The sequence below is a fragment of the Bombina bombina genome, chromosome 7, assembly GCF_027579735.1.
Source record: "Bombina bombina isolate aBomBom1 chromosome 7, aBomBom1.pri, whole genome shotgun sequence".
Lineage (NCBI taxonomy): Eukaryota > Metazoa > Chordata > Amphibia > Anura > Bombinatoridae > Bombina > Bombina bombina.
Genome location: NC_069505.1, coordinates 505,683,833 through 505,709,492, shown reverse-complemented (window position 1 = coordinate 505,709,492; position 25,660 = coordinate 505,683,833). Strand labels below are relative to the sequence as shown.

General features: G+C 41.3%; 1 protein-coding gene across 1 annotated transcript in view; it reads right to left on the bottom strand.

Annotated features, from left to right (window-relative positions):
• Positions 1-1,358: 1,358 nt before the first annotated feature.
• The window catches only part of LOC128666904 (cytochrome P450 2C18), a 241,981-nt gene continuing 217,679 nt past the window's right edge, over positions 1,359-25,660 (bottom strand). Inside the window, exons 8-9 of the mRNA XM_053721717.1 lie at positions 13,287-13,428; positions 1,359-1,691 (exon numbers count right to left, since the gene is read on the bottom strand). Of these exons, the coding sequence (XP_053577692.1) occupies positions 1,510-1,691; positions 13,287-13,428 (324 nt within the window). The 3' untranslated portion in view covers positions 1,359-1,509. The remainder of the gene's footprint in view (positions 1,692-13,286; positions 13,429-25,660) is intronic.

The following is a 25,660-nucleotide window of genomic DNA, read 5'->3' as shown; positions in this document are numbered from 1 at the left end:
CTAATCCTTCTTCGAAGTAGGAACGTCTGTTACACAATCTTGATGTGGTTCGTGCTTTAAAGTTCTATTTACAAGCAACTAAGGATTTCAGACAAACAACTTCATTGTTTGTTATCTATTCTGGTAAAAGGAGAGGTCAGAAGTCGACTGCTACCTCTCTTTCCTTTTGGCTGAAAAGCATCATCCGTTTGGCCTATGAGACTGCTCGCCAGCAGCCTCCCGAAACAATTACTGCTCATTCTACCAGAGCAGTGGCTTCCACATGGGCTTTTAAAAATTAGGTTTCTGTTGAACAGATTTGTAAGGCAGCGACTTGGTCCTCGCTGCATACTTTTTCCAAATTTTCCAAATTCGATACTTTTGCTTCTTCGGAGGCTATTTTTGGGAGAAAGGTTTTACAAGCAGTGGTGCCTTCCGTTTAAGGTACCTGTCTTGTTCCCTCCCTTCATCCGTGTCCTAAAGCTTTGGTATTGGTATCCCACAAGTAAAGGATGAATCAGTGGACTCGATACATCTTACAAGAGAAAACAGAATTTATGCTTACCTGATAAATTACTTTCTCTTGTGATGTATCAAGTCCACGGCCCGCCCTGGCTATTAAGTCAGGTAGTTTTTTTGTTTAAACTACAGTCACCACTGCACCCTATGGTTTCTCCTTTTTCTTCCTAACCTTCGGTCGAATGACTGGGGGGTGTAGCTAGAGGGGGAGCTATATGGACAGCTCTGCTGTGTGCTCTCTTTGCCACTTCCTGTTGGGAAGGAGAATATCCCACAAGTAAAGGATGAATCCGTGGACTCGATACATCACAAGAGAAAGTAATTTATCAGGTAAGCATAAATTCTGTTTTTATAACGAAGCGGTAACGAATATAAAGTATTGTTGCAAAATATTATAAATCTGACCTTTAAAACTTTGAATTACATTTTTGATGATATGAGATTTGACTGTTTTTAATATATCAATAGTTACAATTTAAAGGGATACTAAACCCAATTTTTTTTCTTTCATGATTTAGATGCAATTATAAGCAACTTTCTAATTTACTCATATTATCAATTTTTCTTCATTCTCTTGCTATCTTTATTTAGGAAGCAGAAATGTTAAGCTTAGGAGTTGGCCCATTTTAGGCTCAGCACTGGATAGCGCCTGCTTATTGGTGGCTACATTTAGCAAACCAATAAGTAAGCATAACCCAGGCTCTCAACCAACAATGAGCCGGCCATTAAGTTTTACATTCCTGTTTTTTAAATAAAGATAGCAAGAGAACAAAGAAACATTAATAACAGAAGTAAATTTAAAAGTTGCTTAAAATTACATGCTCTATCTGAATCATAAAAGAAAAAATTTGTCCCTTTAATATTGACCTTTTTTTTTTTTCAAGTCTTTCAAGTCTTTTATTTGTTCCAGCCATTGTATATTCTCGCCTATCCGTTGTGCAACAATCAATTCAAAGTTTTATAATGGAACAAAAGCAGCTACAATAAAATAGATAGTGCCCTGAGTATAAATTAACGTGGGATGAAGCAGAGCTTGTAGGGCCGAGGGACATTCCCAAACCCACTGAGCTCTGGTGTGAGGTCTAAGCTTTCTACCTCCTCTGAGGATCTGAGGATGAAGTTCTGTAGAATTGTGCTGAAGAACAGGAAGAGTTCCATCCGTGCCAGCCCCTCCCCAGCACAGATCCGCTTCCCTGTGTAACATAAGAAAGAATGTGACATTAGTTTTATCTGTTGCTCCAGCCATATGTTAGTTCACTAAATTATGACTATTCATTCTTTAGTTTGTCCATCTGTCAATCCATCCATCATCCCTCCCTCTGACCATTCATGCTTAAAAGGGACATTAAACACCTCAAAATATTAATATAAATTGTTCAATTACATGTAGTAAGACAACTTTGTAATATACTTTCATTATTTATTTTGTTCTCCTTTCCAGTAATTAAATTCTGAATATAATGGGGGCTTCCCAAATCATGGAAGTGTAGACACAGCTATTTTCTACTCAGTCATTGGTTGCACACTCTAGTACAGTGTTTTTCAACAAGTGTGCCGTGGCACACTAGTGTGCCGTGAGAGATCCTCAGGTGTGCCACGGCAGACTGACAACAGTGTGACATATTTTTTAAACTTTGCTTGTTTTTTACTCCCAGTGCAGGGGTAGTTTGTAGGAGGCATGGCATAACAGCACAATACATACAGTACGTGTGTGTTTGTGTGTATGTGTATATCTATTTGCTGTATTAGGCTACAATGTGTGTTTTTTTTTAAATTTTGGGATGGTGGTGTGCCACAGGATTTTTTAATGTACAAAAAGTGTGCCACGGCAAAAAAAAGGTTAAAAATCACTGCTCTAGTAAGCCATTTATAACCATTCCTAATTGGCCTCAGTGTAAACTAGGTTACAATATGGCGACGCCCACTGCTTTATGAACATTATCTTTACTCTTATTTTTTCACTATTTAAGCAACTTAAATAATTTAAAAAAATACATGTACAAATTATTCCCAGGCTAATCTTTGCTTTGAATACATCATTCAAGCAATAATTTATTTAGGGCTAGATTACAAGTGGAGCGCTAAATTATTACGCTCCCGCAAACAAGCAAATTTGCCCGTTTGAGAGAGTGCACTAACTAACCAGCCATTACAAGTGGCTGGTTATTGCTACTGCAAACTCGGGGAAGCAATTAGCACTTATAAAGATAACCAGAGATCAGATCTCTGGTTAATTTTATAAATCTGCCCCAAATGTCCCCAAAATACTGTCTAGTGTAGTTTATTAAAAAATAAAGATGGCAGCATCTTTATTTCCATCTTAATACAAGGAGAGTCCATGGCTTCATTCATTACTTGTGGGAAATACAAAACCTGGCCACCAGGAGGAGGCAAAGACACCCCAGCCAAAGGCTTAAATACCTCCTCCACTCCCCTCATCCCCCAGTCATTCTTTGCCTTTCATCACAGGACGATGGCAGAGAAGTGTCGGAAGATTCGGAGTAGTTTCTTATGGAGGATAGTACTCTTTGGATTGGGACTGGAGTTTTAAGTAGTCTTGTCAACCTCTCAGTGAGAGCATTGACGAATGTTAGGCTTTGGAGATGTAGGGAGAATCTTTCTGCGAATCCATCCAGACTCGTATTAACAGCTCCATAAGCAATCAGTGTTGACGAGTTTCACTGCCTGCTTTCAATCACTCAAGTCCATGTCAGGAGCAATGCTACAACACTGTCAAACTTGAGAGGCCATGTTCCTGTTCCACATTGTAAATTCTGGTGAGATTGTTTCATTTTTTTTATATGGAATGATAACGCAAAAAGACAGGGTCACAGTGTGACTCCTTTTATCTGTATAGAATAAAGGGTTAATATCTCCGTATGGTGATTGTTGAACGGGGAGGGGGGGATGTATACATCATTGCTTAATTGTGTTTTTTTGCTGCGACATGAGTGAGATGTGGAGATGTGGCTCTGGCAATGTGTGAACAGACAGGTTCTTCCTTCTTTTTGATACTGCACAGCCTGTTTAGTTTTGCATGCTTTTTCTCGGCTGCAGGGGAGGTCCTGCATTGCACTCCATGTGACCGGGTGTGGCCTCATTCTCTTCTTTTTCCTGACCGTCAGTTGCAGGAGACAAAACGGTTTCTCTGTGGCCCTGGGTCACAGGAGGTGGTGAGTGCCCCAGCCATTGGGAGTATAAAGGTGCCATTTAAAAAAATTTCTATAGTCCATAATAAAGGCGCAAGCTATGGAGGACTCTGATGCGTTAGAGGGTACTCCCTCTTTACCTAAATCTAATGCCTGTGTTTATTGTGAGGAGGCTTCGGTATATCCGCCTGCTCAACTATGTTCCACATGCTTTGATAAAATAGTGATATCTAAAAAGAACAAGATGTTTAGTACCACTAAGCCGTCCACCTCTGAGGGATCTCCGTCCTAGCAGGTGCGTTCCCTACAATCATCTTTGTTTACACATGCAGCTCCCCAGTGCACTACGAATCCTCCTGTGGGAGGGGCCCTGTGGCTGCCTGATTTTGCTGATCAGTAGCATACGGCGGTGTCCGGGGCCTTCAGGGCTTTACCTCTCCCTGCTAAGTGCAAGCGAAAGGTTAAACATTGCTGTCCTTCCCATCTACTCTGTTGGAGGTCTCTGAGACTAGATTATCCACTGATGCAGAAGATTAAGATACTTCGGAGGACTCTTTCTCTCGGTCAGAATCTGCTGCCTATAAACCTCCGGCTGCGGAGGAACCAAACTTTAGATTTAGGTTGGAGCACCTACGCTTTTTATTAAAAGAGGTGTTGGCTACTCTAGAGGTTCCGGAACCGAAGTTACAGGAGGAACCTTCTATTCCTAAGCTTTATAAAGTTTATGAGTACAGTGTGGTGCCCCAGACTTTCCCGGTTTCGGTAAAGATAGCGAATATTATAAAGAATGAATGGGAGAGACTTGGTTCCTCTTTCTCCCCTTCTTCTTCGTTTAAGAAATTGTTCTCGGTTCCTGATTCTCTGCTAGAATTATGGGGATCTTTCCCTAAGGTGGATGGAGCTATCTCCACGCTCGCTAAGCGCACCACTATCCCACCCGAGGATAGTTAGTCATTTAAGGAACCCATGGATAAGAAATTAGAGACCCTGTTAAGAAAGATGTTTCAGCACACAGGGTTCGTATTTCAGCCTGCAGTAGCGGTCGCTGCAGTGGCGGGAGCTGCTACCTATTGGTGTGACTCTCTGTCAGAGATGATCGAAGAGGAGACTTCCCTCGATGAGATACAGGAAAGAATTAAGGCCCTAAGGGTAGCTAATTCATTTATCTGTGATGCAAATATGCAGATTATTCGCTTGAATGCCAAGACATCAGGCTTTTCTGTTCTGGCCCGGAGGGCCCTGTGGTTGAAGTCGTGGTCGGCTGACATGACGTCCAAATCTAGATTACTTTCCCTTCCTTTTAAGGGAAAGGTTCTTTTCGGTCCAGGCTTGGACTCTATCATATCCAAGGTCATGGGGGCAAGGGTGTCTTTCTACAGCAGGATAAGAAGAATAAACCTTAGGGTCCTAATTTTCATCCCTTTCGTTCGGACAAGTCCCAATGATAGCAGCCTGCAGCGAAGCCTTCTCAGTCTTGGAATAAAGCCAAGCAGAGCAAGAAGCCCGCTGAGATAAAATTGGCATGAAGGGGTGGCCCCCGATTCGTCTCTGGATCTCGTAGGGGGCAGACTATATCTTTTTGCGGAGGCTTGGATGAGAGATGTGCTGGATCCTTGGGTTCTGGAGTTTATTGCCCAGGGTTACAGGATAGGTTCCCAACTCTCCCTCCCAGGGGCAGATTCCTCTTGTCAAATCTATCCTCAAAACCAGAGAAACAAGAGTTTCTAGAGTGCGTGAAGGACCTCTCCTCTCTCTGAGTAATTGTACCGGTTCCTCTAGTAGAAAGAGGTCCCAAAGAAGGAGGGCACATTTTGCCTGATTCTAGACCTAAAATGCTTAAAAAAGTTTCTGTCGGTCCCATCGTTCAAGATGGAGACGATAAGGTATATTCTGCCCTTAGTTCAAGAAGGTCAGTTCATGACTACAATAGACTTGAAGGACGCTTACTTTCATGTGCTGATACACAAGGATCACTTCAAGTTCCTAAGATTCGCCTTTCTGGACCAGCACTTCCAGTTTGTAGCTCTCCCCTTCAGTCTGGCTACTGCTTCAAGGATCTTTACGAAGGTTCTGGGAGCTCTGCTCGCGGCGGCGATCTGGACAACATCCTGGTCCAGGCTCTGTCCTGCCAGCTGGCAGAGGACCATTCGTGAGCTCTTCTACTTCTGCAATCTCATGGATGAAAGATAAACTCAGGAAAGAGTTCTCTTGTTTCCAGTACCAGAGTGGAGTTCCTGGGCATGATAATAGACTCCATTTCCATGAAGATATTTCTGACAGACCAGAGATGTTGCAAAATTGCCTCCAGCTGTCTTGCCCTTCAAACCTTTTCAAGGCCATCAGTGGCCCGGTGTATGGAGGTGATTGGGCTCATGGTATCCAGTATAGATGTCATTCTATTTGCCAGGTTCCATCTCCGACCTCTTCAGTTGTGCATGTTGAGGCAATGGAATGGCGATCACTCGGATCTCTCCCAACAGATCTCTCTGGACAACCGGTCAAGAGAATATCTCTCTTGGTGGCTCCGTCCAGATCAGCTGTCCCAGGGGACATCCTTCCTAAGACCATCTTGGGAGATTGTGACAACAAACGCGAGCCTCTCAGGTTGTGGAGCAGTTTGGGGTTCCAGGAAGGCACAGGGCAGGTGGAATCCGAAGGAGTCGCTTCTTCCGATCAACATCCTGGAACTTCGAGCGATCTTCAACACTCTGAGGGCTTGGCCCCTCCTGGGTTTGTCCCAGTTCATCAGATTCCAGTCGGCCAGCATTATTTTGGTGGCATACATCAACCATCAGGGGGGATTGAGAAGCTCCCTAGCCATGAGGAAAGTATCTCAGATTCAAGCCAGGAAGTCGGTCACCCAATGCATCTATTATAAGGTGTTGATGACCTACTTCTTTGAAGGAACGGTTACTTCATAATTTGGATGTTGTTCGAGTTTTGAAATTCTATCTTCAGGCTACGAAGGATTTCAGACAGACTTCAGCATCGTTTGTTGTCTATTCGAGGAAGCGCAAGGGGCAGAAAGCTTCCTCCACTTCCCTATCTTTTTGGCTGAGGAGCATGAATCGCTTGGCTTATAAGACAGCGGGACATAAGCCTCCTCAGAGGATTACGGCTCACTCAACTAGAGCTGTGACTTCTTCTTGGGCCATCAAGAATGAGGCCTCTATGGAGCAGATTTGTAAGACGGCTACCTGGTCCTCCTTGCATTTTCAAAGTTTAACAAATTTGACATTTTTGCTTCAGCTGAAGCAGCTTTTAGCTCTTTTTTTACCCTCCCGTTTTCATTTAGTGTCCTCTAGAGCTTGGGTATTTGTTTCCCACAAGTAATGAATGAAGTCGTAGACTCTCCTTGTATTAATATGGAAAACATAAATTATGCTTACCTGATAATTTCATTTCCATCTGTATGAGGAGAGTCCACGGCTCCCGTCCGGTTCTCCATTGGGCGGACCTAAATTTCTTTTGTTTTTCTTCTGGCACCATTTATATCCTGATATTTCTCCTACTGTTCCTTGTTCCCTCGGCAGAATGACTGGTGAATGAGGGGAATGTGGGAGGTATTTAAGCCTTTGGCTGGGGTGTCTTTGCCTCCTCCTGGTGGCCAGGTTCTGTATTTCCCACAAGTAATGAATGAAGCCATGGACTCTCCTCGTACAGATGGAAATGAAATTATCAGGTAAGCATAATTTATGTTTTCCTTCCATAAGACAGGGAGAGTCTACTACTTCATTCCTTACTGTTGGGAAATACAACACTTGGCCACCAGGAGGAGGCAAAGACACCCCAGCCAAAGGCTTAAATATCGGTCCCACTTCCCCTATCCCCCCCAGTCATTCTTTGCCTTTCGTCACTATAGGAGGTGGCAGAGAAGTGTCAGAAGATTTTGGATAGTTCTGTAATGGGTATGTTCCCTTCAAGAAAGGACTGGAGTTTTAACTAATCATGTCAACCTCTCAGTGAGAGTATTGATGAAAGCTAGAGTCTGGAGATGCAGGGAACGTTTTTCTGCAAACCCATCCAAACTGTCACTTAACAGCTCCTGAGCAATCAGTGTTGACGAGTTTCACTGCTTGCTGTTGCACACTCAAGTCCATGTCACTGCAAGACTGTCACACTTAAAAGGCAGGGAGATTATTTAAACAGCTAGGGTTTTTTTTACAACTGCTTTAATATGAGAGTTTTTGGGCTCATAGACTGTCTGTTTTTGGCTTTGGAACAAACAGGTTTCACTTTCGTTTTTTAAATGTTGCGCAGCTCATAATAGATTAGCGCCCTTTTCATAGCAGGGGAAGTCCTGTCCTACTCACCACGTTACCGGGTGCGGTCTTTTTCATTTCCTACAATCCTACCGGGTGCGGTCTTTTTCATTTCCTACAATCCTGCTGTTGACATCACTCCTAAGGAGAGTGTTTTCACTGTTAGCTGTCTGGGTCTAGGAGGTGGTGAGTGCCCCAGCCATTGCGAATATAAAGGTGCCAATTTTTTAAATAAAAGCGTCTTTTTGTTTGTCCTTGTGTGGATATATCTTAGCTATGGAGGACTCTGATACTAAATTAGAAGGCTCCGCTCCCTCTATACTGTTTAATAATTCCTGTTTATATTGTGAGAAGGCCGTGGTTTCCCCGCTTGCTCAATTTTGTTCCATTTGCCTTAGCACTGTTCTAAAGAAGGGAGACAAGCTTGGTAATACTCATAGCGCTATTAGCCCCTCTGAGCCGTCTACCTCTCAGGAATCTATGTCCCGAGAGATTACTACCCTTTCTACGCTACCCGCTCCACATGCAGTTGCCCGCAGCTCAAAAGACCCTCCATCTGGAGGGGGCTTTTGTCCTGCGGACTTTACCGCGCAGTTACAATCGGCGGTGTCTGTAACAAATGTAAGAGAAAGGTTAAACATAGTTCTTCTGACCTAGAGTCATCTAAATATTTGTCGGATTTATCTACTATGTCCTAGCTATCCGAGTTAACCTCTGTAGCTTCAAAGGGTGAATTTTCTGAGTCTGAAACTTCAGTTTATATACCTCCTTCAGCTGAGGAACCCTCCTTCAGATTTAAAATTGAAGATCTACAGGGTTTTTTGAAGGAGGTTCTGTCTACGCTAGAGGTTCCAGAGGCTAAACTACCCGAGGAACCTAAGATCCCTAAATTAGACAGGGTTTATGAAAACAGGAATGTCCCTCTGACTGGGAAAGAATAGGAACTTATTCCCCCCCCGTCTACCTTTGAAAGATTATTCCTGGTCCCTGACTCTCAATTGGAATTATGGGGCTCCATCTCTAAGGTGGATGGCGCTATTTCTACGCTTGCTAATCGTACTACTATTCCCCTGGAGGATAGTTCTTCTTTTAGAAAGCCTATGGATAAGAAAACATACAGGGTTTTTATTTCAACCAGCGGCAGCTGTAGCCGCGGTTGCTGCAGCAGTTACCTACTGGTGTGACACTCTGTCTAAACTCATTGAGGTGGAAACTCCCCTCAAGGATATTCAGGAGAGAATTAAAGCTCTGACAATTGCTAACTCCTTCATCTGTGATGCAAATATGCAGATTATTCGCCTAAATGCAAAGGCTTCTGGCTTTGCGTTCCTAGCCCGCCGGGCTCTCTGGTTTAAGTCTTGGTCTGCGGTTATGACTTCTAAATCCAGACTCCTTCTCTTCCCTTCATGGGGAAGATTTTATTTGGTCCAGGGCTGGACTCCAATATTTCTACAGTTACTGGAGGGAAAGGATAAGAAGAATAGAACTAAGGGACGGCAATCATCTAATTTTCGTTCGTTTCATTCTGACAAATCACTACTACAGCAATCCTCATCCAAGCTTGAGCAGCCCAAGAGTACCTGGAAGCCTGCTCAGTCCTGGCATAAGTCCAAACAGACTAAGAATCCCACCAAGAACAAATCGGCATGAAGGGGCGGCCCCCTATCCGGGATCGGATCGAGTAGGGGGCAGACTGTCTCTTTTTTCAAATGCTTGGTTCCAGGATGTACAGGATACTTGGGTACTGGAGGTTGTATTCCAGGGATACCTGATAGGATTTAAATCTCATCTGCCCAGGGGCAGATTCCTACTCTCCAGACTGTCTACAAGACCAGAAATAGAGGACTGCCTTTTTAGGTTGCATACGGGATCTCTCCTCTCTAGGAGTAATTGTCCCGGTACCTACAGCAGACAGAGGTTTGGGGTTTTATTCAAACCTTTTCGAGGTTCCGAAAAAGGAGGGACCTTTTTCGTCCTATTCTGGACTTAAAGTGCCTAAACAAGTTTCTGAGTGTTCCCTCTTTCAAGATGGAGACAATAGGGTCAATTCTTCCTCTGGTTCAGGAAGGACAGTTTATGACCACCAGTGACCTGAAAGATACCTTCACGTTCCGATACACAGGGAACATTTTCAGTTCCTGAGGTTTGCTTTTCTGGACCAGCACTTCCAGTTCATTGCTCTTCCGTTTGGCCTAGCTACTGCTCCACGGATATTTACAAAGGTTCTGGGGGCTCTTCTAGCCGTTGCCAGAACACAAGGTATTGCAGTAGCGCATTACCTGGATGATATCTTGGTACAGGCACCATCTTTTCGTCTAGCGGGAGAACACTCTGAATCCCTTCTCAAACTTCTTCGATCATATGGATGGAAGATAAACTTGGAAAAGCTTTCTCTTACTCCAAATACAAGGGTAAATGTCCTGGGGACAATAATAGACTCCATATCCATGAGAATATTTCTAACGGATCAGAGACGATGCAAGCTAACTACTGCATGTCTTGCCCTCCAGGCCTCCTTGAGACCCCTCAGTGGACCTGTGTATGGAGGTGATTGGACTCATGGTGCCCCTTATGGACATGATTCCCTTTGCCAAATTCCTTCTCAGACCCTTACAACTATGCATGCTGAGACAATGGAAAGGCGACCATTCAGATCTGTCTCAACAAATTATTTTGGACAACCTGTAGAGAGACTCGCTCTCTTAGGAGGAGTCCTCCCTTCCGATCAATATAATGGAATGCCTGGCAATCTTCAATGCTCTGAAGGCTTGGCCCCTTCTGGGTTCGTCCCAGTTTATCAGATTCCAATCAGACAATATAACTTTGGTTGCCTACATCAACCATCAGGGGGGAACGAGAAGTTCCTTGGTGATGAGAGAAGTATTTCAGATACTAGAGTGGGTGGAGACTCACAGCTGTATGCTGTCAGCAATTCACATTCAGGGTGTGGACAACTGGGAATCGGACTTCCTCAGCAGGCAATCCTTTCACCCGGGGAAATGGTCTCTCCACCACCAAGGTGTTTGCAGAGATATGCACCAAGTGGGGGAAGCCGGAGATAGATCTCATGGCATCCCGCCTTAATATCAAGCTAGCCAGGTATGGGTGGAGGTCAAGGGATCCTCAGACTGAACTGATAGATGCCCTATCAGTACCATGGAGGTTCAGACTTGTATATATCTTTTTTCCTCCATTACTGCTTCTCCCTCTTGTGGTGGCTCCCATAAAGCAGGAGCGAGTATCAGTGATTCAGTGATCAGTGACATCGTGGCCACGAAGAACGTGGTTTGCGGATCTAGTGGGGATGTCCTCATCTCCTCATTGGAGCTTACCTTGTCGCAGAGATCTGCTGATACAGGGTCCCTTCGTACATCAGAATCTAGATTCTCTGAGGCTGACTGGAGATTGAACGTTTAGTCTTAGCCAAGAGAGGGTTTTCCGAGTGTGTCATTGACACTCTGATTGAAGCTCGTAAGCCAGTTACTCGTCGTATCTATCATAAAGTGTGGAGGACTTACTTGTACTGGTGTGAAGTGCGTGACTTTTCCTGGCATAAGGTTAAGGTTGCCAGAATTTTATATTTTCTCCAGGATGGACTGGAGAAGGGTCTATCTGCTAGTTCCCTAAAGGGACAGATATCGGCCTTGTTGGTGTTACTGCACAGAAGATTGGCCGAGCTTCCGGATGTGCAATCCTTTAAGGCTCTTACTAGGATCAGATCTGTGTTTAGATCTTGTTAAATCTTGTTCTACGTGTTTTACAGCAGACTCTGTTTGAGCCTATGCATACTGTTGACATTAAATTGTTATCTTGGAAGGTTCTTTTTTTTGTTGGCTATTGCCTCTGCACGCAGAGTTTCTGAGATTTCTGCTTTGCAGTGTGACCCCCCCTTACCTTGTTTTTCATGCCGATAAGGAGGTTTTACGTACTAAGCTAAGTTTCCTTTCTAAGGTGCGGTCAGATGGCAACATTAATCAAGAGATTGTTGTGCCATCCTTGTGTCTTAATCCTTCTTCGGTGAAGGGCCATCTGCTTCACAATCTAGATGTGGTTTGTGCCTTAAAGTTCTACCTTCAGGCTACTAAGGAGTTCAGACAATCTTCATCTTTGTTTGTCATCTATGCAGGTAAACGTAGGGGCCAGAAGGCCACTACGCCTTCCCTGTCTTTCTGGTTGAGAAGTGTCGTAGACTCAACCTGCCAGGAAGGAAAGGAATTTATCTGGTAAGCATAATTATGTTTTTTTAATAAAATAACTGCACTAGGCAATATTTTGGGATTAAAGTTGGTGGAGTGGGGTGTTATAAAAAAAACGGCACTATAAAGTGCCTTTCCATTGAGTCAATGGGAACTATGTGTTCCCTGTAAATATATATATGTATACACTTATATACATAAATACTTGTGTTAATATGTGTATATACACATATTAACTTATAAATATATATGTATATAAGCATATGTATATTTATACTTGCTGCTATTGCTGCGCGACTTACCCCCTTCGCTGGTGCAGAAGTTCTGATGCCATCTCTGACGGCATCAGAACGAGGCTCCTATAGGAGACTATGGATGTGCGCTTTCGTGAGCACAATGCTTCCTAGCAATGCGAACACAAGCTCGAATTTGCATTGCGGCTCTTATTGTGCGTTGGTATTACAAAGTGGAGAGCTAATATCCCTTTCATGAAAGCACTATATAGTGCTCCACTTGTAATCTAGCCCTTAATGTTTAAAGGGACAGTCTAGTCCAAAATAAACTTTCATTATTAAGATAGGGCATGTAATTTTAAACAATTTTCAAATTTACATCTATCATCAATTTTGCTTTGTTCTCTTGGTATTCTTAGTCGAAAGCTAAACCTAGGAGGTTCATATGCTAATTTCTAAGCCCTTAAAGGCCGCCTCTCATCTCAGGGCATGTTTACAGTTTTTCACCACTAGAGGGTGTTAGTTCATGTGTTTCATATAGATAACACTGTGCTCACGCACGTGGAGTTCCTAGGAGCCAGCACTGATTGGCTAAAATGCAAGTCTGTCAAAAGAACTGAGATAAGGGGGCAGTTTGCAGAGGCTTAGATACAAGAAAATCACAGAGGTAAAATATGTATTTATATAACTGTGTTGGTTATGCAAAACAAGGGAATGGCTAATAAAGGGATTATATATATTTTTAAACTATACATATTCTGGTGTAGACTGTCCTTTTTAATGTCCCTTTAATTAATTTTTCTTTTTGCCTGTCTATTGATCCAAGTGTATGTCTAATTTTCGCTCAGCATTAATTTATCACGTTAGTTAACTGCAATCTAATGTGTGGGAAGACATTAAATAAAGTTATATAATATAAATTCAAGAAAGTTGCATAGAAAGAATTACCTGAAGAGAAAGGCATGAAGCCATCACTCCTTAAAAATTTTCCATTTTCATCCAGAAAATGACCAGGACTGAATTTGTCTGGAAACTTAAATTGTTTTGCGTCATGAAGAACAGCGCTCAGGATTGGGTAGACTGTTGTTCCCTGAGAAAAACACAAAAGATACAATGTCTAAATGCAAACTGGGTATGGTCAACCATTTTGGTCATTTTTATGAGCTTATAGTGAATGTAAATTTTCATGAATTAGTGCCTGGTTTTTAAAAATACTTTTAAAAACAGGGGCACTTTCATTCATGAAAGTTTACATTGCAGCACTTTTTTACAAATACTTATCTTTCTCTCGAACGATGCAGGATCGGCAATCCCCCGCCCGCAGCTCCTCTGTACTTACGACCAAAGGCTTCCTCCAATAATAGCTTCCCTTCCCAGAGCGTCCATTTCGTGAGGCAATGCGGTGATTGGGGAAAGGCGATTTCGTCATTGCTGTGTAAGTACAGCAGGAGAAGCAGGCGCGGGGGATCGGCGATCCTGCTTTACTTAAGAGAAAGGTAAGTATTTGTAAAATACGCTGCAATGTAAACTTTATGAATAAAAGTGCCCCTGTTTTTAATAGTATTTTTAAAAACAGGGCACTAATTCATGAACGTTTACATTCACTTTAACGGGACATTCCGGTCAAAATTGGAATGCACATAGATTAATTACATATTTGAATAGAAACATATTTGTAGAATACATTTATTGGCAAAAATGCTTTAAAGGGACACTGAACCCAAATTTTTTTCTTTCGTGATTCAGATAGAGCATGCAATTTTAAGCGACTTTCTAATTTACTCCTATTATCAATTTTTCTTCGTTCTCTTGCTATCTTTATTTGAAAAAGAAGGCATCTAAGCTTTTTTTTGGTTCAGACCTCTGGACAGCACTTTTTTATTGGTAGATGAATTTATCCACCAATCAGCAAGAACAACCCAGGTTGTTCACCAAAAATGGGCCGGCATCTAAACTTACATTCTTCCATTTCAAATAAAGATACCAAGAGAATGAAGAACATTTGATAATAGGAGTAAATTAGAAAGTTGCTTAAAATGTCATGTTCTATCTGAATCACAAATTAAAAAATTTGGGTTCAGTGTCCCTTTAAGTAAAATGTATCACTGTTTTCATGTTAACATTTTTTTCTGCTCATGCATGTGGATCTTCTCAGTGCACCAGCATTTTAAATAATGCAGCTGTGAAGAGCGCAAGTGGGGGCTTGTACTATGTCAGCAATAATCCAAATCGGTCATTACCAGGTGATACAAGCATGTTAGACTCTTTGAACAAGTGCTCAAATGCTGGTGCACAGTGCCTACTTAAAGGGACATGATACCCAAATGTTGAAGCACATGAAACTGATGCAGCATAGCTGTAAAAAGCTGACTAGAAAATATTACCTGAGCATCTCAATGTAAAAAAGAAAGATATTTTACCTCTGATTTCCTAAGAAAAAAATGCTAGTCCCAGGAGTGTACATCTGGCATTTTACTATTCAGTTTAAGAAAGTTCTATGAAATCTCTTGAGATCACAGCAAAGACAAAACATTACCTCAACAATGCTAAAGCTGATTGGCTATTGTTTTGTTTTTTTCAACGTGCAACTTTGCAGCAGCTCAAGTATAACTGTTTACACAGCACTTACTCTGGCGAGCTGAAGACATTTTGAGGTAAAATATCTTCCTTTTTTACATAAAGATGCTCAGGTGATATTTTCATGTCAGCTTTTTACAGTTATGCTGCATCTCTTTCAAGTTATTTGACATATGAGTATTAAGTCCCTTTAAATACACCCTTGACACAGCTATACCTTTTACTATAAGCATTTTTGCTAATACATGTATATTGCAAAAATGCTTCTATTCAAAACTGGAATACACCCATATGCATTCAAGCTTTGGCTAGAATGTCCCTTTAAATCTCGGTTAATTTAAAAAACAAAAACAAACATTCATGTAAACAATGTCTGGTCAATAACCAGGGCTGGTCAAAAACACAAATTCTTCCCTCAAGAAAGTTTTCTTGAAATTTAATTGTGCCACTAGGCAATATTGTGGGCCCTATATTTATACATATTTCGTCATATTCATATTTTTTTAAACCTAGTTGTTTGAGAGAACTAATGTAACACAGAAAGTGAAACACTTTTTTTTAACCCTAGTAATGTTAAAGTGATGGTAAACACTCACTTTTTTAAATAAGATCCGGAATGCTAGTGATGTTTTAGATGGAGTTTATCAGTTGTAATGAGGTTGCGCTATTTCTTACTTTTTATTAAAGATACCAAATTCAAATTTCCCGCGCTCTTCCAGCCACTTTAAAAGTCAATTTTTTTGTGAGCCAACAGTTTGAATTGTTGTCCAATCAGTGTTCTCCCCAGACGGCACTTTTTTGTAGCTACAGTGCTGATTGGAGAAAAATTCAAACCTTTAGCTCACAGAAAAATGTACTTTCCTTCCTAAGATAGAGTCCACGGCTTCATTACTTACTGTTGGGAAATACAACACGTGGCCACCAGGAGGAGGCAAAGACACCCCAGCCAAAGGCTTAAATATCCCTCTGACTTCCTCATTACCCCAGTCATTCTTTGCCTTTCGTCATGTTAGGAGGTGGCAGAGAAGTGTCAAAAGATTCGGAGAGTCCTGAAAAAGGGTATCTGCCCTTCGAGATAGGACTGGAGTTTTAAGTAGTCATGTCAACCTCTCAGTGAGAGTATTGATGAAAGTTAGAGTCTGGAGATGCAGGGAATGTTTTTCTGCTAAACCATCCAGACTACTGCTAACAGCTCCTAAGCAATCAGAGTTGACAAGTTTCACTGCCTGCTTTCTCTCACTCAAGTCCATGTCAAGAGCGCTGCTTTAAGACTGTCCCACTTGAGAGGCTGTGTTCTGTTCCACAGCATGGATCCAGGAGGTAAGATTGTTTCAATGTTTACACATAAAACGCTATAACAAGGTCACAGTGTGGCTCCTTTATACCTTGATAGGATCCAGGATTAATAGCCTCTGAAGGGGGTTTATTGAACAGTTGGGGTTAATTAATCAGTGTATTAATTATTTACATGCTGCTTTGTGTGAATTTTTTCCCTGGGCTAATAGACTGTGTGTTTTTGGCTGGAACAAACAGGTTTCACTTTAGTTTTTGAAAGTGTTGCACAGCTCTTATTACTTGCTGTACTTGTAATAACAGGTTCTATGTTCATTTCCTCCATTCTGGCTGAGACTTGAACCCGAGGAGAGCGTTTCCTCTGTTAACTGTCTGGGTCTAGGAGGTGGTGAGTGCCCGAGCCATTGGGAGTATAAAGGTGCAGTTTTTTATACTAAAATACATTTTTATTTGTGTCCTTCTGTGGGTATACCCTGAGCTATGGAGGACTCTGACATGTTAGAAGGTACTCCTTTTGTACTAAATCATACCTGTTTATATGCCTTAACACCGTTAAAAAGTCTAAGAAGGGAGACAAGCCTGCTAAGTCTCTTAGTCCCTCTGAGTCGTCTACCTCTCAGGACTCGGCATCCCGTGAGATTACTACCCTTGCTACATTATCCACTCCACATGCAGTTCCCTGTAGCACATTTAATCCACAATCCGGAGGGGGCCTTCTTCCTGCGGGCGTTGCCGCGCAGTTACAAATGGCATTGTCTGCGGCCCTTAGTACATTACCTCGCTCTAACAAACGCAAGAGAAAGGTTAAACATAGCTCTCCTAACCCGGAGTCATCTAAATATTTATCAGATTTAGCTATCATGTCCCAGTTATCCGATGATCTGTCCTTTAGATTTAAAATTGAGCACTTGCGTTTTTTATTAAAGGAGGTTCTGTCTACGTTAGAGGTTCCAGAGGACACACAGCCTGAAGAACCTATGATAACTAAATTAGACAGAGTTTACTTAGACAGGAAAGTTCCTTTGACTTTTCCTGTGCCGGTTAAGATGGCGAACATTATTAAGAACGAATGGGAAAGAATTGGTTCTTCCTTTTCCCCTTCGTCTACTTTTAAAAAGTTGGTCCCGGACTCTCAACTGGATTTGTGGGGGACCATTGCTAAGGTGGATGGTGCTATCTCTATGCTTGCTAAACATACTACTATACCTCTTGAGGATAGTTCTTCATTCAGAGAGCCGATAGATAAGAAAATGGAAACCTTTCTGAGAAAGATGTTGCCGCGGTTGCCGGAGCGGCTATCTACTGGTGCGACTCTTTGTCAGAACTCATCGAGGTGGAGTCTTCCCTCGAGGATATTTAAGACAGAATTAAAGCTATGATAATTGCTAATTCTTTTATCTGTGATGCGAACATGCAAATTATTTGCCTAAATGCAAAGGCCTCTGGCCTATAAAATGTAATTTGAAAGTAGGCGGTTACACTAAAGCTCCAGCTCTATTGCAATGTGTGGATTAAATGGAGAACAAAGCAATTTTTAAAGTTTTATAATATAATGCAGCACAGCAAATTAGATGCAGAGATAAAAAAAATTAAATGTATATTGAATAAATGAATTTCTTTTATTCCTGGTCTAAAAATCACTAAATTATAAGGTAAAACATTGTAATAAAAAGGTGAATTCAGAAGTCACAGCTTTGCAGCCCGGGAAAGGCTATGGGGCAGGTTTAAAAAAAATGAATGATAACCAGTTGTCAATCAATGCTCTGTCGCTTTGCAATGCTGCTCCATATTTGACATTTCTTCAAATGGGGCTTTGCTCAGGAGGCACCGTGTTAAAGGGACATGATACCCATATGTTGAAACACTTGAAAGTGATGCAGCATAGCTGTAAAAATCTGACTAGAAAATATCACCTGCACATCTCTATGTAAAAAAGGAAGATGTTTTACTTCAAAATGTCCTAAGTATTCACACCCAAATCAGTATGTCTGTCCCGGGACCTGCAAGGGAGCGTGCCTCATGCACTCTCATGTTATTTTCCTGTTCAGTTTAAGGGAGTTTACTATGAAATCTCATGAGATCACAATAAAAGAATTCATGACCTCGGCACTGATGATGCTGATTGGCTGCTGTTCATTTCTTCATTTATTTATTTTTCCCTGCAGCTGGACAGCAGCTGAAGTTTAACTTTTTACACATCACTTATTCCTTGGGGAAGAGAGATAAATGATATGTATTTAGTATGTCCCTTTAACAGTGAAATGTATTAGAAAGATTTAGTTCATAATTGGTTCTGCTCAAGATATATCTATTTTGGAGAAGATAGATGCTAAATAAAATTAGTTTGAAAGGTTAATATTTTGTGCCACTTTCTATTAAGAAGTATATATTTTTTTTTTTTTTTTTTTTTTTTTTATTTTAATATTTTTTTATTGAGGAAAAAAAATGGCATACATAATAAGCATTGCTGCATCAGACAGTTGCATGCCAATCATGTGCAAAACACGTTATATCTTATTATTATAACAGAAATGCAAACTCTAAGTTAAGCAATACAATGAGCAATATCTTCTAACTATATGGAGAAAGGTTAATGCATTTTAGGGGTGCTGCCAAAGATGAGATAATTTAAAAAGGACATGCCAATAAAAAAGAACAAAGCCCTCTATTCCATTAAGGAGGCCTCTCTAGGACCCCATATCAAGTACAATAAGAATTACAGAGGGCTATTTGATTTACAGGAGACCACTTATGGGTCTCAATAATGAAACCTCAAAATTTTTGTTATTTTATGACATAGCTAACATAGAAAAAAGGGAAATAATGTCACTGAAATATTATGCTGCAAGATACGTTCAGAAAGAAGGTGGTTAGGGTGCGGTATAAGTGAGAGAAACCGCGTAGTTAATTCTTCCGCTCAGGGAAGTATATTATAAGGGTGGGGAGGTGGGAATTAAGTAAAATAAGCCAAGTATTTTTAGAAGCCATGCCTTCCAAAAAAGACATGGGTAACTGCAATAAAAAAATTTTTCAAGGAAAGCGTGCTTAGATAAAACAAGGCACCGCATCTATGTAAGGAGTCCTCGGAATATATGTATCGCTAGGGTGTGCTTAAAGAGGACTAAATGCACATTGGGTTAGTGTAGAACTAAACAAACCAGAGCCCATTCAAATTTGATGGCTAAATTTGGCGAGAGTTATGCAGCTTAGCTTTGGTATCATGGGTAGGGCAACTGTACGGGATGCAGGACCAGCCTGCCTTAATACACACATTGAATACTCAGATACAAGATTACACATAACTATATATAGATCCTGATGATGAGCAAAAACCCGGGGCTAATTTCAAGGGCCTATATAAATAACTGTTGGTGAGTAATGGTTTTACCCTTCTATTCATTTGGTCTCCTAACTGTGTATAAGATGCCAATCCCGACTATGGGAGTAGACATGGAAAGGCTCAAGTATCTCGGCCGCAGACACCCAAGCCTTAGGAGGAATCAGAACGGTAGGGATCAGCAAAACAGGCTCTATAGTGTCTATGAACTGTAAAGGGTGTGATCTATACACGAATTGCTGGACCCTTATTAATATGATAATAAATCGCTATGCACTTTAACATCCTTCATGCAATACACAGCAGCTTAACATAGTATACCTTTAAATAAATATATGTGTGCCTTATTCTATGCTTTAGCAGTAGGGAGAGTGGTAAAAATAATAAGAAACAAATAGTGTGAGCCTAGGCTCCACCTGCTATGGAAAAAGTTCCCATATTAATAATCATAGGAAACCTAGAACAAAACTGGGCAAAGGGAACAGCGCGTACATGAACAATACTGTCAAACATGTTAAACTATACCAAACAGTAGCCCCACAGTGAACACATAAAATAATAGAGAGCTGAGCTAAAGACAGTTAGACCGTATAAACAGGAGAGAGTACAACTCAATTAGTATACATATGCAAACTTATAACAAAACGCTTTTGGAGCATCTTAAAACCTCAAGGAATTGGTGTTATACATAGTTACAGCTATTGAGGGCTTAAAGAGCTAAAGCGGAGTGCAATCTTCAGACAGACAATGTGAAACAGTACAGTTGTAACTCTGTAGAGGGAAATCCCAGAGATCAAACACATAGACAGTGCAGTAAATGTCCTAATGTCTCTTGAGTAAATTATCATGGGGAGAGCCAACAGTGCAAACATTAAAGGATTAGGTAGATTAAATTCACATCTGAATACATTAGAGCAGACCTATAACTAAAACTTATGCTTTAACTTTAGAACATTACATATGTAGCCAGTCCAAAATGAGCATAGGTATTGTGCCAAAATAAGGTATATATGAGATAGCAGAACTGATTTGCAGAAGTACATGCTGTTAACAAGAAAACAGATGTGGCAAAATCCGTTGATGTCCAACTACAATGTCCATATCTCTGCCCCTCTGCAACCGGATGAACGTGGTAGTTCGCATCATGCAAGATATGGGTGCAAAGAAATTTCCCCAGATTACCCTATTCCACATCTTAGGAACATATTGATCACCATGATATGTACACATATTTGTAATTTAGTGTAAGTAGTAGTTGGCCAAGGCAGGTTAAGGCAGAGTAAGGCAAACCCCAAGGGTATGTCTACATAGACAGATGAAAAAAGCACTGGAGATAGGGCCTGCTTTCCTGAGTCACCGCGGTTGTTAATTATGTGCGTGCTGCTGCAAGGATCTGTGACGTTTCCATACGATACCTGGCAATCTTTCTCCCCAGCCTGTCTCCGTGCTGCCAGAGACCCTTCGGTGGTTAAATAGATGCTGCCATAGGCCAAGCCTGTTACTGTATCCTGAGAAGGGTCTGCGATGGCCGCTGGGTGTGTACTGTCCTTTACCGTTACGGCACTACGCATCTGTGGCTTTAGATCCAAGGCCCCACAGGGCAGCAACTGCTGGGAATCCGAAGTAGTATCTTCACAAGGCTCGCTAGTTGCGTTGTCCTCAGTATCCGCAGCAGGAGCATAAGTAATAGGGAGAGAAAATGCGGCCTCCATCTGAGCTAGAAAATTTTCCTGGTGCTGGCGCAGCGCACACCCAATTGCATGCAGCAGGGTGAGAGGCTCCATATTGAGTGTCAAAAAACACCTCCGGAGGGTCTTAAATTGAGAATCAGCAGGTTCCTCAGTATTTGCAATCTATGTCCAAGCCACAATATGATAGCCCAGTCAGCAGGTTTACTGGATTACGCTGCGAACTCCATATTGCAGGTGTCGATCTCTAGGCTAGCCCTCCCCACGGCCTCAGAGAAATAAAGTCCATGTCCGTTTAGCTACCGCTATAGATATCAAGTTAAAGCAGCCCAAATTAGGTTCCACCAGTATTTCGAAAATAATAACACAGAGGTAAGGTATTTAGGCTGCATATTACAGCCATAGAATGAAAATATTTTGCAGGAGCTCTGTGTCTGTGCGACCTATCGCTATGGCGGCTGGCTCCGCCCCCCCCATTAAGAAGTATATTTTAAAGGAAAACGAAACCCAATTTCTTTCATGTAATTAGCAAGAGTCCATGAGCTAGTGACGTATGGGATATACATTCCTACCAGGAGGGGCAAAGTTTCCCAAACCTCAAAATGCCTATAAATACACCCCTCACCACACCCACAAATCAGTTTTACAAACTTTGCCTCCGATGGAGGTGGTGAAGTAAGTTTGTGCTAGATTCTACGTTGATATGCGCTCCGCAGCAAGTTGGAGCCCGGTTTTCCTCTCAGCGTGCAGTGAATGTCAGAGGGATGTGAGGAGAGTATTGCCTATTTGAATGCAGTGATCTCCTTCTACGGGGTCTATTTCATAGGTTCTCTGTTATCGGTCGTAGAGATTCATCTCTTACCTCCCTTTTCAGATCGACGATATACTCTTATATATACCATTACCTCTACTGATTCTCGTTTCAGTACTGGTTTGGCTATCTGCTATATGTAGATGAGTGTCCTGGGGTAAGTAAGTCTTATTTTCTGTGACACTCCAAGCTATGGTTGGGCACTTTGTTTATAAAGTTCTAAATATATGTATTCAAACATTTATTTGCCTTGACTCAGAATGTTCAACTTTCCTTATTTTCAGACAGTCAGTTTCATATTTGGGATAATGCATTTGATTTAATAATTTTTTTCTTACCTTCAAAAAATTTGACTCTTCCCTGTGGGCTGTTAGGCTCGCGGGGGCTGAAAATGCTTCATTTTATTGCGTCATTCTTGGCGCGGACTCTTTTGGCGCAAAAATTCTATTTCCGTTTCCGGCGTCATACGTGTCGCCGGAAGTTGCGTCATTTTTTTGACGTTATTTTGCGCCAAAAATGTCGGCGTTCCGGATGTGGCGTCATTTTTGGCGCCAAAAGCATTTAGGCGCCAAATAATGTGGGCGTCTTATTTGGCGCGAAAAAATATGGGCGTCACTTTTGTCTCCACATTATTTTAGTCTCATTTTTTATTGCTTCTGGTTGCTAGAAGCTTGTTCTTTGGCATTTTTTCCCATTCCTGAAACTGTCTTTTAAGGAATTTGATCAATTTTGCTTTATATATGTTGTTTTTTCTCTTACATATTGCAAGATGTCCCACGTTGCATCTGAGTCAGAAGATACTACAGGAAAATCGCTGTCAAGTGCTGAATCTACCAAAGCTAAGTGCATCTGCTGTAAACTTTTGGTAGCTATTCCTCCAGCTGTTGTTTGTATTGATTGTCATGACAAACTTGTTAAAGCAGATAATATTTCCTTTAGTAAAGTACCTTTGCCTGTTGCAGTTCCTTCAACATCTAAGGTGCAGAATGTTCCTGATAATATAAGAGATTTTGTTTCAGAATCCATTAAGAAGGCTATGTCTGTTATTTCTCCTTCTAGTAAACGTAAAAAATCTTTTAAAACTTCTCTCCCTACAGATGAATTTTTAAATGAAGATCATCATTCTGATTCTGATGATTCCTCTGGTTCAGAGGATTCTGTCTCAGAGGTTGATGCTGACAAATCTTCATATTTATTCAAAATGGAATTTATTCGTTCTTTACTTAAAGAAGTACTAATTGCTTTAGAAATAGAGGATTCTGGTCCTCTTGATGTTAATTCTAAACGTTTGGATAAGGTATTTAAAGCTCCTGTGGTTTTTCCAGAAGTTTTTCCTGTTCCTAATGCTATTTCTGCAGTAATTTCCAAGGAATGGGATAAATTGGGTAATTCATTTACTCCTTCTAAACGTTTTAAGCATTTATATCCTGTGCCGTCTGACAGATTAGAATTTTGGGACAAGATCCCTAAAGTTGATGGGGCTATTTCTACCCTTGCTAAACGTACTACTATTCCTACGTCAGATGGTACTTCGTTTAAAGATCCTCTAGATAGGAAAATTGAATCCTTTCTAAGAAAAGCTTATCTGTGTTCAGGTAATCTTCTTAGACCTGCTATATCTTTGGCTGATGTTGCTGCAGCTTCAACTTTTTGGTTGGAAACTTTAGCGCAACAAGTAACACATCGTGATTCTCATGATATTATTATTCTTCTTCAGCATGCTAATAATTTTATCTGTGATGCTATTTTTGATATTATCAGAGTTGATGTCAGGTTTATGTCTCTAGCTATCTTAGCTAGAAGAGCTTTATGGCTTAAAACTTGGAATGCTGATATGGCTTCTAAATCAACTTTGCTTTCCATTTCTTTCCAGGGTAACAAATTATTTGGTTCTCAGTTGGATTCCATTATTTCAACTGTTACTGGTGGGAAAGGAACTTTTTTACCACAGGATAAAAAATCTAAAGGTAAAAACAGGGCTAATAATCGTTTTCGTTCCTTTCGTTTCAACAAAGAACAAAAGCCTGATCCTTCATCCTCAGGAGCAGTTTCGGTTTGGAAACCATCTCCAGTCTGGAATAAATCCAAGCCAGCTAGAAAGGCAAAGCCTGCTTCTAAGTCCACATGAAGGTGCGGCCCTCGTTCCAGCTCAGCTGGTAGGGGGCAGGTTACGTTTTTTCAAGGAAATTTGGATCAATTCTGTTCACAATCTTTGGATTCAGAGCATTGTTTCAGAAGGGTACAGAATTGGTTTCAAGATGAGACCTCCTGCAAAGAGATTTTTTCTTTCCCGTGTCCCAGTAAATCCAGTAAAAGCTCAAGCATTTCTGAAATGTGTTTCAGATCTAGAGTTGTCTGGAGTAATTATGCCAGTTCCAGTTCCGGAACAGGGGATGGGGTTTTATTCAAATCTCTTCATTGTACCAAAGAAGGAGAATTCCTTCAGACCAGTTCTGGATCTAAAAATATTGAATCGTTATGTAAGGATACCAACGTTCAAGATGGTAACTGTAAGGACTATATTGCCTTTTGTTCAGCAAGGGAATTATATGTCCACAATAGATTTACAGGATGCATATCTGCATATTCCGATTCATCCAGATCATTATCAGTTCCTGAGATTCTCTTTTCTGGACAAGCATTACCAGTTTGTGGCTCTGCCGTTTGGCCTAGCTACAGCTCCAAGAATTTTTACAAAGGTTCTCGGTGCCCTTCTGTCTGTAATCAGAGAACAGGGTATTGTGGTATTTCCTTATTTGGACGATATCTTGGTACTTGCTCAGTCTTTACATTTAGCAGAATCTCATACGAATCGACTTGTGTTGTTTCTTCAAGATCATGGTTGGAGGATCAATTTACCAAAAAGTTCTTTGATTCCTCAGACAAGAGTAACCTTTCTGGGTTTCCAGATGGATTCAGTGTCCATGACTCTGTCTTTAACAGACAAGAGACGTCTAAAATTGATTGCAGCTTGTCGAAACCTTCAGTCACAATCATTCCCTTCGGTAGCCTTATGCATGGAAATTCTAGGTCTTATGACTGCTGCATCGGACGCGATCCCCTTTGCTCGTTTTCACATGCGACCTCTTCAGCTCTGTATGCTGAAGCAATGGTGCAAGGATTACATGAAGATTTCTCAAATAATATCTTTAAAACCGATTGTACGACACTCTCTAACGTGGTGGACAGATCACCATCGTTTAATTCAGGGGGCTTCTTTTGTGCTTCCGACCTGGACTGTAATTTCAACAGATGCAAGTCTCTCAGGTTGGGGAGCTGTGTGGGGATCTCTGACAGCACAAGGAGTTTGGGAATCTCAGGAGGTGAGATTACCGATCAATATTTTGGAACTCCGTGCAATTTTCAGAGCTCTTCAGTTTTGGCCTCTTCTGAAGAGAGAATCGTTCATTTGTTTTCAGACGGACAATGTCACAACTGTGGCATACATCAATCATCAAGGAGGGACTCACAGTCCTCTGGCTATGAAAGAAGTATCTCGAATTTTGGTTTGGGCGGAATCCAGCTCCTGTCTAATCTCTGCGGTTCATATCCCAGGTATAGACAATTGGGAAGCGGATTATCTCAGTCGCCAAACGTTACATCCGGGCGAATGGTC